A 12,119-nucleotide genomic window follows, 5' to 3' on the forward strand; every position below is an offset into this window, starting at 1 on the left:
TCTTTAAACATTCAAAATCTTCAACACGTCTTGATAAGATGAATTGTGATCCAAAAATGCTGGGGCATATATTAATGGAAAATTAAGGGTGACGCGATGTGGTCCAATGATTTCGTACAATATTTGAATGCAGATTTTGCGATCTTCGTGGGCGCGGACCTACCGAGGGAGGTTGGGGGTTAAAAAACTTGTTAACTAGCAAATATAGTAATAATAACAAAAAAGATGACATCCTACTATCTGTGTAAAGGTAAGTGAAGCAGTAAATTTGTATTTTCCTGTATATCTGTCTATCAGCAGCAATTGGGCCATTAAGAATCGGATGGGCCTGACCACCTCCCGGAAAAACTCCTTGATCTGCCCCTGCTTCAAGAAAGCAATCAAGTATAGCTTCAAACAGTATTTACAATTTGCACATTTAGGGAAAAAAGTCACCCTTAAATTAATGAAAATACATTCCACTGCTTTCTAGATTTCAAAAAAGAGAGACTGGCTTCCAAGTGCTGAATTTTCTGAAACTTATTTTTTTTTAATATCCAGCAATAAATGACGTTTTTGACAAAATATCCACACACAAGTGATCCTCTTCAGTTGAAATTCAAACGTCATGTTGGAGTAACTGTTTTACATTACAGCCTAGCCTGGCCTTTACATACGAAACACTGTATTCACAATTTGTAGTGGCTAACTACACGTGTATATATCTAACCAATGACGGTACAACTTTTTACCATTCAACCAGGCTAACCATATGCTCACAGCAGCGCATTGATGTTGAGTAACCCGTGTATATCAAACAAGATTTTGCTCATTCATCGAAAAAAAGGAATGCGTATAAGGCACCATAGGCCTTGTCTACAATATTAATGCAGTACAAATACAAAGGGAATTCGAGGTTTTTTCTACGATAAATCACTTCACAATACAGTACATGTTGACCTCAGCCACTTTGAAAAGACTTACTGTGCTATCATAACGCTACTTTTATCAAACGTCTGTCACTTGCCTTCGTCTGGTGCCTAGAAGGCGTAAAAAGCCTGGACTCATCGAAGCCTAACTGCTGGTGTCCAACTATCATCGACTCTAGCCTACACTTAAAGTCTGTTAAACGCAAGCTTCAAACAACTTGTTTTCATTAACAAATTGGGTCGTCAGTGAGCTGGTCTATTTGCCCTTACTTCAATTGTCATCTAACATCACTCGATAATATTGTTCTATTTAATTGCGCATTAACGCCTCATTTCTTTCTACATTTCGATAGCCTAGTGACTTCATTTCTCAACTTTCAATCAATGCAGTTGTGTTAAGTCAATTCAATATGCTATCCTGTTATACCCGTCGTCCGTTGAAAATTGTCCAATTCGAGGTCCCAGTAGCCTTCCAGACTTTAATTAACTCACTCCATTTATTATACAATCGTCGAACAATTTGTTTATACAATTCATATTCACCAATGTTAACATTGGTCCATTGTTCCGGTGCACCAGTGAGCCTGCGGCATTTACTCACTACGGTCTAATACGATTAACTACAACTGCACAAACTGTAACTATAAATATCGTCCATGTCACAATGCTATCGCTTAAACGCCACTTCACCAAGTACCAAGCAATGAATGAAGAGCCACAGATATACCACTGCTGCAGATCGAAAAAGAAGTCAAAGTACCAGGTACAAAAGAAATTCCCCATGGACGAAAACTGCCAATTGATCCTCCAACAATTATGACAAGAATGGTGGTAGACATTACCACATGGTACAAGTTTAAGTCTGTTAGTCACAACAGCGACTCAAATGAAGCTGACAAAAATAACGTGAATAGTTCTGCATCGAACTGATGAATGATACCAGATGGGGTACCTTTTGGCACCCGAATTTAGATACTTAACTTCGTCTTAAAAGAATATTGCTTTCCATTGCTTTGTATTATATCTGAACTTCAGTTCAAACTTTTCGAGGAAGCAATCTCTGCTGTTAATTTAATAAACCTACTGAGAAATTCTTCCAAGTACTACTTTTGAGGCCTCTAAGTACCATTCAGTATAGTTATGACGATAGGCATTATGTGTCATATTCACGATGACTTGAAAAAACACCTCTGATTTGCTTTATTTTGTTTCGTGTTGTAGTAGGTTTTGGTGATCCGCGTAACAATCAAGGTTAGAATATTCTCCACCAGAAATCCGACACACACCCTATTGGCAAACAAATTTAAATTAATTCGAATAGAAAATACAGTGAAATATATCACAGTGGCACCGCACATAATGTTGTCGCACAACGCAAGAATTTAACACAAATATTTGTAAAAAATATTAGTTGATCAATTATTCAACAGAAGTTAATTTTAAACAAGAATTGATTGCTGCTTCGCAGGTTGTGAAGATAGCGGTACAGACGAAAGAAGGAAAATGTGTTTCCACCTATAATACAGCCGCATACTCAAATACAGTATATATACAGCAGAGTACGTTCCTCAATAAATTTTCACAGAAAAAAATTTAAGTCCTAATATACACCTTTTAATTATACATTCGTGGTTTCACATACGTACATGTCTACGTTAATGTTCCTGGAATTAAACACGACCGATTGACACACCTTTAGGCTACAGCATTTGACTCATGCAAACGAAAAATCTTAATCAGTTCACCGGTCCTTTTAAGATCACGGCACGGCTTGTACAATACTTGCAACAGGCATTTAGTTCCTGGAACCCGCTGAGAGGTCCTTTGCAGCCGCCTTTGACAAATTTTCGAAAGGTAGTTTAGGTAACGTCTTATTTTACGATGTTCTCTAAACTTCTGACTTGCCAAGTGCTGTTTGCCTGATTAATCTGACCACTGTATTTTAACCATTGCTGTATTTCTCTTCTTAAACCGACTAATGCATTCCACAGTATTTGTCAATAGAGCGTAATAAATTTATTTTGACGGTACATTTTGACAAACAGCAGGCAATAATTGGAACTACAATCATTCGATTATCAAAGCCACTCAACTACCTCAATATTTCAATCTAAATCACACAAGTCGTCACTTTTGTCGAAGCACATCTACTTATAAGGAGGACATTAATTGCGATAAACTGAAACCCTCTTTTTTTTTTCCTTTCTAAGATGAAACAGGGTCTGGGTTGATCTATTTCTAAATAGAAGTCTGACTTTTGTATAAAAGGAGCACCATAAAATAAAAACGTGTTTGCTCGCTAATACTGCTCTCTCGAAAGGCCTTCTTCATAAAAGATATGCAAACATTTTTTTTGTTTTGTTTTAAGGGGTAATGTTGCCATGCGAATCATAAAAAAATTATACTTTGTACAGATAGATCTAAGAGTAAGTTACAGTAACTCAACACTTTAATTAACGATGTACAAATTCCTCCTGTGTGCTCTTTAATTTACAGTGTTAACATGACGCTTGTGGACTGTGGCTATATGCTATACATGTACAATGCAATAGAGCAAATGGGCTGGAAAGGAATCACAGGCTTTAAATACGTAAGAGGAAAGTTGTGTTTCCAAGAATACGCTGCAAATACCAACCATGTTCCACAGCTTCAGTTCGCCAGGCTGAAGTCTAATCTTCATTTCAATAAATACTTTCTCTTAATGACCATAATCTTGATTCTGTCAAAGAGTCTAAGTCCATTTGCTTTCTTTTTCTGTACAAAAATACTGGATATCCAAAATGTTTAAGGGTATCAAGACATAGTGGAGAGAAGAGAAAGAACTGAATCAAGTGACTCTGAGGTCGCGACTCTCGGGGAGAAAGTCTTGAGGCGTTTGTAATAATAACGGCGTTTCAAAAGTCTCGAACCACACCGAAACAAAACGTAAGTCAAAGTATTAGATCTGTTCATAAAAACACCATACACGCAGTGTATCAATCAATTCGATTATTGACTGATTACGTACTCACTGTAAAGCTACATCACTCGACAGTCTTACTATCTAACTGAATTGAGACTATTTGTGCATGAATCGACAGAAAGGTTTTCCCGAATGGGATTTAGCTTTGCCCGCGTTCGAAATACACCTACAGCCTAGAATTTAAAATTGAAAGTTGAAATAGCGAGGCCACACATATCACACTGTTTTCTTGAAATCACATGGCGCTGCAGCGCTGATGGAGATCACCGTCGCAAGAGGGCGCTTTTGGGGTTAAATTTGACCTTTGCAGCCACACAATCACTGTTTCAGATTAATGAAAAATACTATTTCTTTGAAAAGTGAATTATTCACCAATGACGGCTTTTGAAGTGCAAAGCATGAAAATGGCTTTTAAGCCCTGTCGCGTGAAGTCCATGTTACGGTGATACGAAAGACGATTTACCCGATGAAGTCCTCTGACGCGGCAGCCATTTTTTTCCTCTAATATTACGTCGTGTATCGCAGTGAAGTCGTTACAAAATCGTAACAAAGCCTCGTTTAGGGCATACACATAAATATAGCCCGCTGCGTTATGAGGTCTTGTACCCAAACGTCATGCCGGCTAATCGTCCATCGCGCCAGAAGCCAGGGGGATAGCCTGCTCCTCTTGACCTCCAACGTGCTGCATGTCCATGTCGGAGCCTTCGTGCATGTCAATGTGGTACTCATTCTCTGCCTTAGTTGGTTCGGCCGACTCCTGCCTAGATATACCCGTATACCTGTAGACAAACAAGATGTTTTTGAAACAGATGCTTTAGCCAAATCTATCTCGGCCGTTTACATATTTGTCTGCTGGTAGAATTGCTGAGGGTTTGCGGAGTTCTGGAGGTGCCATCTGTCGTGAGATTCGCAAGAAAAATCGGCCGGTATATAAGTTGAAAAATTTCCTGTAATTTATCACAGGGTTAGGAATGTGATGTGCTGTTGTAAGTGTAAATACTTGACAATTCCTGCAAAGTGGGATACTGCGCAACTGCGCAGGGTGACGTTATGCACATTTCGGAATAACGTCATTTATATCAACGAGATCGATATGTTCATGTTGAGTGATATCGATATGTTCATGTTGAGCGTCAACCCTACTAGAACGGGATGCTAGCATTTCGGATGGCACCTCTGAAGCTCCGTAAACATTTCAAAATGCCCATCCTGATTGCTGGTAGAGTATGGCCATGTCCGAATTATTTTGACTACGGCTTTACATTACTGGAAACAGCTGTATAGCTGCAATCATAATTTCGTGCGTAATTTCAAGCCACAGCCAAATTATTCGGTAAATGTTGATTTCTTTCAGCTAACTGATGTCTGCCTCTGTTTTCAATATGCATGCATTGCTGTATGTTAAAGTCCTTGTTCTGGAGTTTTCTTATTTTGATATCACGCCACCATTTGTGTATAGGCCCATTATGGTTTCATGCATGCGTCCTGTCGTTTGTATTTGTGGTTGATTGCCTGTGTTACGCTTTATCTGGCTATCAAGGCCGTCGCTGGAGGTTTTCCTTCCGTTTTTGTCACGTGACCGTGGCAGCTACCAGACCTAAGATTTCTCAGAGTGATCTGAAGGTTTTGGTATGGGTACCAGATGGGTCGTGATGTATACCTTTCTGTAATGGGATCACTTGCTGCGTTTGTACTGTGGTGTATAGCATGTTAGATTGTGTGTGTGTTGTTAGTCCTGGGAGGGATGCCAAGTCTGTGAACAAGCCTTGCTGAGTACTTTAAGGCTCAAGCTGTGGTGCTAATGTGCTGATTGATGAATTCTGCAATCGTGCTGTATTGGGTTTTGGTAGACAATGTGCAACTAAAAATGACATGAATTACAGATCTTTTAATCTATCTGAGGTTTTGTATAGCATTAAAATTAACAAGCGAGGTCATGATAAATGTGATGTGAAATCAAAACAGAAAAGTACAAAATGGTTAGAAAAGTTAGTCATCGACCTATCGTGTGTTATTCACTGCAGCATGAATGGAACATGCAGAACAACAACGATGGAGCATGCAGAGCAACTGGTTTGGCAGTTCAGTATCTGGGTGGTAAACGAACGGCAGAAATTGAGCCACGCTCGGCCTTATGCCATGCGGGCTCCGTGCAACTTGTTGGGTCTAATTCGAAGCTACAAGCAACAGGGAAAAGGTGCCAAGTGTAAACATTAAATAAAGTGCCAGATTCTGTTGATCCCAACGTGGTTTTAAAGGCGCGTTATTATGCTTCGTGATGTTCTGAATTCTGGTAAAGATTTCCTTAAAATCTAGTGTTTGAGCTTCTCTGTTTAAGACAAACAGATCTTTCTTACACTTGGCGCCGACTTCAAATAAAAGAAAACTGAAAACCGCCACCGCTTTAATATCTTCATATGCAGTGCATCTTCTTTCATCTAAAATGAGCCTGTGCGGACTATACTGTTAGACTAGCATTTTCAACACTAAAAAATGGTGGGAAATCATATGAGGGACTGGGGTTTTTTAGCTGTTAGCTTTGACATGATGTAAGATAAAATACTGGGTTTCCCCAAATTTTGGAATCTGATTGGGTTTTTTTTACCGTAAATTGCGTCTGCGCATCACACATACTCTGGTCCTGTGTTAACTCTGTAGGTCCTACAATACACGATCGGTGGCGGGAAGCAAAAGAAATGATCAACACACATTTAGAAGTGATAGTTTGATGGTGGAGGTAGTTGGCAGTTGACGTTATGTGCGATGCATGAAGTGACAATTATTTCAAAAATGTGACGGTGCATTTTTGGCTCACGTTCAGAGTGTGCCTTCCACTATGACTGGAGGTATCTACATCCAGTAAAAATTGGAAGTAAGCACTCTTACAGGAAAAATCGGTTCTTTTTGATTGTACAACTATGATTCATTTTTGTTTGCAGTTTACAGTGGAAGCAGGCAATCTGAACGTAATCCTGATGGGCGATTAGAAAAGGTTGGAAATCTTTCAAATGATTATCATTAGTGTCTGCATTAAGACAGTTTTCAGCATCTTCAAAACCCACTGAATATGCTCCCTCTGACAGGTACCCGCTACCACGTGGCCACTGCAAAGTAAACCATAAACAGTCCAGAGTTTAGGCCACTCTGATATGACAAACGTTAATCACACGAGGCTTCTGAAAGACTCGTTGGCCTTTGGGAAAACGATGAGAGAGGTTTCTGAGTGTGCACCCGATCCAATGGTCCACCGCTGTTAATTAATCAATAAGACTTTTAAACCATAATCGCACCCTAGCCCCGAATCCTGCCGGTAATAAATTATAATAGGCACCTGCATTACATGACGGCTTTAGCATGATTATGAAGAGTCCTGGCACAGCGAAGTGGGTAAGGATTAGTATTCAGGACTTCCATGGTTCAAATTTCAGGGTGGTACTTTATCAACTTAAGTCGCGCTTATTAGCGTGGCATCCATACCACACAATACAGTAATTATTACTGCCACCTGAATGTTGGCATTTTGCTGTCAAAGCCTCGTTTATCAACGGTGGTTGGTAGTCGGATCGGATGCACTGTAAGACAGTTCTGGATCTGCGTGCATGCCTTTGGGGGTTTATTCAGCTTAACGTCATCTCAATCTTCTCACATAACCGCTCAAAAAGAAATTACACAAAACGAAAAAAACAACTAGCCTATGCTGATTTGTCACTAGTAAATTTTCCCCTCGGCTACAAAGACTTAAGGCGCCTTTCCATACGAACGTCAACGCTTGCGCCAAGTGTTGTGTATTTGTCAAAATCGTTCCACGTATGTTACGTTGGGGTAGATTTTGTGCCCGTGAAAGTGAAAGGCATAAACACATCGCGTGCGCAACTCACCCAAAAAACGTCCATACGGAAAGGCACATTTATTTACTCGTTCATATCTTTGCCACAGTCGCTCGTTACGCTACGGCAAAGACATCGGTATCCCGCGGTACCTTTTTTCTTTAAAACTCACCCCTCTTTCTTTTTTTTCCGACCGACGCAAATAACACCACAGATGACCATGAAGAAGATCAAGCCTAGGGCGCCCATGACTGCCAACACTGTAAATGTAATGAGGTAAGCAGTGGTAAATACATTTACTATCAGACGCTAAACGAGAAAATTGCATTTTCAGTTTACTGTCTCCCCTCTCAGTATGCCTGGAGCTGCTGCTGCGAAGCAAAGCTCATTACATGCATTTGCAAAGTCCTCAACCCTAATCTTCAAAAATTCAAACTGTGCTGGAATACTGTAGTCGGTAAAACAGTATATACCTCACACCACTTCAAGTACACCGACAGGGGGCGCTGCACTGTAATTCTTTTACAATTCTTTTACAAAATCGCTCCGGATCTCCACCAACCACACAAAGAACAACATACGAATGAATGTGATGCTACTGAATGAAGAAACCTGGAGAACAAAGGTGCAGCAGCATTATGTTGCTTAGATGACGTGAGTGAGTCCAAATCGGTTGAGAAAATAACCAGTTGAGGCAACAAGTCAGTTTTCTGAACTATCACCATGCATACGAGTAAACATTACTTAAACCCTTAATTTTATTTAAACAGCGGTCGTACTGATGAAATGTCTTTTTTGGGTTGGAAATGCTTCTTATCGAATATTTTGCTGATGTCGCGAATGCATTGTGCAAACTTACTCATAAATAGATACGTCTGCGTGAAGACTAGGGAGGGGCCGACGGGTGGCGCTTCTGAAAAAAAAATCAATAAAATGAATGAAAATGAGATTTGTCGCAAAGATGCAAAATCAAAAAGTTGTCACAAAGAGGACCCTTACACTCACAATGTTTGTTGAATGTCAGAACACAATATGAATAACGCCATTAAAACACGGTGCAATGCATCCGTTACCACGATTTCATGCAATAACGCGAGTTCTGTAGCTTGATTTACTTCTTATTATAACGTTGATTTATGACTTTTCTCAACGAGCTGCACTTCAGCCGATCGGTGTCAAGACTGGTGGACCACACTTATCTTTGTCGTCCTGTCGTGTCATATTTTACAGTGACTTTCAACATAATTAGTTTGTAAATAAAATGACCCGCTAGTTGTACTACAAGACATGCGTTTCTTATCATTCTTACTTATACACTCTGGTGCTCTGTGCCAGAGACCGTCTTCTCGACAAATGGAGTACTTCCACTCTGTCATGTACTGCTTTTCACACAGAACCTCCACTTTGTCGCCAGGTCTATAGGCAGCACCGTCGACGACGTCCAGGTAACCGTTCGGGAACTCTACAACGTCACAGCTCGTGTTTTCTTTAGGAAGAATGAAGATTTCCGACATTTTCACTGTTTTCGAATAGTTTCACATGATGTTTGCGGATTTTGAGCCAGATGAACAGAATGAATTAGACAAAAAAAATATAAGAGAGATTCAGCGACTCGCCTGGGGACATTTGCCCCTGCATAAACTTACCTTGGAACGTCAGGACAAAGGAGACGTGCTCGTCGCGCTGTGAGGAACCAGCAATGACAAACTTGACCCGGAGTTCGTTCTCATCGAAGGTGGCTACGAAGGGTGGATTTTCTTGGCTGTAATACGTGCCATTGAACACTGTCCAGTTCTTCCCCCCGTCGATTGAGATATCTAGTGAAGACGGCCGTTTGGGAAGGAAATGTCATAAACGGCATCATACTTACCTAACTGTCGTTGCAAAACAAATGACCTTTTCCATTCAGGCAAATACTCAAAGGCAAACGGACCATACCAATCCTTAACACGGCAGTGCTGATAAATACCAGTGTAACAGAGAACCCATTGTAAAAGCTTTATGTATGTATGCATCTTTGAGTTTTGGGGTATCAAACTAGACAGACCAGCCTGAAAGTGCAAATAAAATGAATAACAAAGATCATGAATGTGGAGACACACGACAATTAGTAGCACTTGTGATAATTGGACTTTTGGGGGAAAATCAGAACGCCCCTTCTTTACGTGGCAATCCTTTTGAGTTGAAAAAAAGGCCGTAAGGCTGTAAGGAGTGATGAAATGACGACAGCAAACTTACGGATCTCGTCTCCCCCGGCAAGGTTGAACACAGGGAACCGGACGGCAGTGTCGCCGTTCTCTGACACATCCACCACCCACTGGCAGGTGCGGCCGTCCAGCGGGTAAGCGCCGGGGAACTCGGGAGACGCGATGGCTCCTGCACCGGCCTTGAGGCTCCCGCTGCAACTGCCAACTACCACTTGGAAATGTAAGAACAAAAACAGATAATGAGCCAATGCGGTATTTCGAAACGCAAGTTCATCTCAGAAAAAAAGGTATGCATGCGAGTCGCGCTGGCGGGGCAGACCACGCACCCGTGTAAACAGATGTGTTTGAATGACCTCAGACGTGCTCATTTTTAAGGGCTTACCGGTACGTGCTCTGTTGGAATATACTGGATAGGCATATACTTGTTCTTAACATTTCCCTGTAACTTTTCGAAAACACTAAAAATGCCTGTTTCCATGTTCAAGTTGCTTCATTCTGGGTTCCGTGGGTATCGTCTCGATTCTAGTTTAGGGAAATGGGCTGGGAGATGATGGTGATAAAATCAGTTTCCCGACAATTCCACACCATGGGAAATTCGAAAAGCGGAGGCGGGAGGGAGAGCTGGACAAATTCTGCCAATGGAGGTTTTTCACGTGACGTAACATGACGGGCAAAAGCACTTCAGGAAGCGCACCACGTCTGCGGAGGCGCGTGCATTTTTGACTCTGTGTAGTTCTATTGGCAATTTTATGTACGCCAGCATGTTGCGAGAAGGCGCGCACATTCCCGCGTACATAAACGCTGACCGTCAAACTTACGCGACTGAAAATCCTCTATAGGACGCCGTTTGTTGCACGCTTCACATTGATTACTTGTTTTCTTTTCACGGTGCGTTATAGTATTTTACTCCGTTTTTGACAACTCCATCGAGAGTTTTATGTTGAATTTATGTTACTGCAGTAACTTTTGCCATCTTCATTCATATTCCAGGTTTTTGTACTGTTGACCGATTCAAAACTGATAGGGAGACTGTTTTGACCCACCCCCAGTGCACATTTGAGGGATATTAGCCTCATTTACCAGCCTATGCCATTGTCTCGGATTCCTCTAAAAGACCATGTCCTGATGGCTTCTGGTTCTTATCCAGTACCAAACGGCTGTTTAGTGCTTTTGAGTTTCCACCATTTACCGACGATTATTTTTCCCTCCACACCTCGACCGCACACAAGCGAAGCATCGCCTTACCTTCGTGAACAGCTATCCGTCTCTCAGCTCCGCATGCCTGCAGTGCCCCGCCCCCACAGAGGGACATACACTCCGTGTTGGGCGCCACTCCGTACTTTCGGAAATCGTCACCGGCAGAGCCGCAGTAGCAGCTGAGTGGGTCCACGCCGGCGTAGTGGTAGCCGTCCTTGCGGCAGAGCTCCGCACACTTACTGACGCTCATTCCGGTCTGGTTGTGGATCCGGCCGGTCAGGGGTAGGTCGCCATTGTTGACCACGCAGGCTTTGAAGCCGGGAACTTGAGCGCAATGGAAGGAGTGCGTGAAGGATGTTAGTACATTAAAAAGACTACCACTTACACGACGGAAAAAGTGACTGGCCTTGAGTCAAGGCCTCAGTAGCAGACCTATATTTGAGTGCATTTATCGAATCATTTAAACTGTGGCAAATCCGGCCAGGGGAACAGGGGGGGCAACTTGACCCCTCACCTATGACCCTCTCACTCACCTATGACTCACCCCCTCACCTATGAATACTTCATAGGTGAGTAGGAAAGAAAGTAATCGGTATACTTATTTATCAAGTATTAGCACCAAAATCTTAGAAAATAACACCACGAACTGACAGCAAGGATGTCGATAGTCGAGACCGTAAGAAAGGCTTTTATTTTTTTTCTCCTTTAACATCATGTTGAATGAGGCCAAGCCGCACATGCTTTTGAATGTGCCCCCTCCCACACACACCCACACCAAAAGCTGGATATGTGGCTGCCTTGAGGTAATGGAAAAAACGTTTCTTAAAACAAAACTCGGTAGTCCGAGTATTTGGGATTAAGCTAAATGGTATAGATTAAGTATCCGGAAAGGGCTAAACAGGAAGTGTTTGAGAAAAGACCACACTGTACATTTTCCTCTTGAGTGACATATTTCGCCCCTTTGTCATCAGTTTAGATATACTAACGGTGAAGATATACATAAGCACGTATCGTTTAA

The 12,119-nt window shown here is 41.6% G+C and overlaps 1 protein-coding gene across 3 annotated transcripts in view; it reads right to left on the reverse strand.

The window, feature by feature from the left end:
• Positions 1-504: 504 nt before the first annotated feature.
• LOC110985508 (scavenger receptor cysteine-rich domain-containing protein DMBT1-like) overlaps positions 505-12,119 on the reverse strand; it is a 33,391-nt gene continuing 21,776 nt past the window's right edge. Inside the window, exons 4-11 of one of the 3 annotated variants that reach the window (XM_022246575.2) lie at positions 11,150-11,425; positions 9,936-10,115; positions 9,344-9,514; positions 9,007-9,183; positions 8,557-8,610; positions 7,870-7,957; positions 6,933-6,974; positions 505-4,649 (exon numbers count right to left, since the gene is read on the reverse strand). In XM_022246575.2, the coding sequence (XP_022102267.1) occupies positions 4,493-4,649; positions 6,933-6,974; positions 7,870-7,957; positions 8,557-8,610; positions 9,007-9,183; positions 9,344-9,514; positions 9,936-10,115; positions 11,150-11,425 (1,145 nt within the window). In that variant the 3' untranslated portion in view covers positions 505-4,492. Of the gene's footprint in view, positions 4,650-6,475; positions 6,532-6,932; positions 6,975-7,869; positions 7,958-8,556; positions 8,611-9,006; positions 9,184-9,343; positions 9,515-9,935; positions 10,116-11,149; positions 11,426-12,119 lie in introns of all 3 variants that reach the window. The other 2 variants (XM_022246577.2, XM_022246576.2) reach the window with 2 other exon arrangements.

This window comes from Acanthaster planci, linkage group LG18 (genome assembly GCF_054643075.1).
Source record: "Acanthaster planci isolate LZ-2023a linkage group LG18, COTS_SCS, whole genome shotgun sequence".
NCBI classification, from domain to species: domain Eukaryota; kingdom Metazoa; phylum Echinodermata; class Asteroidea; order Valvatida; family Acanthasteridae; genus Acanthaster; species Acanthaster planci.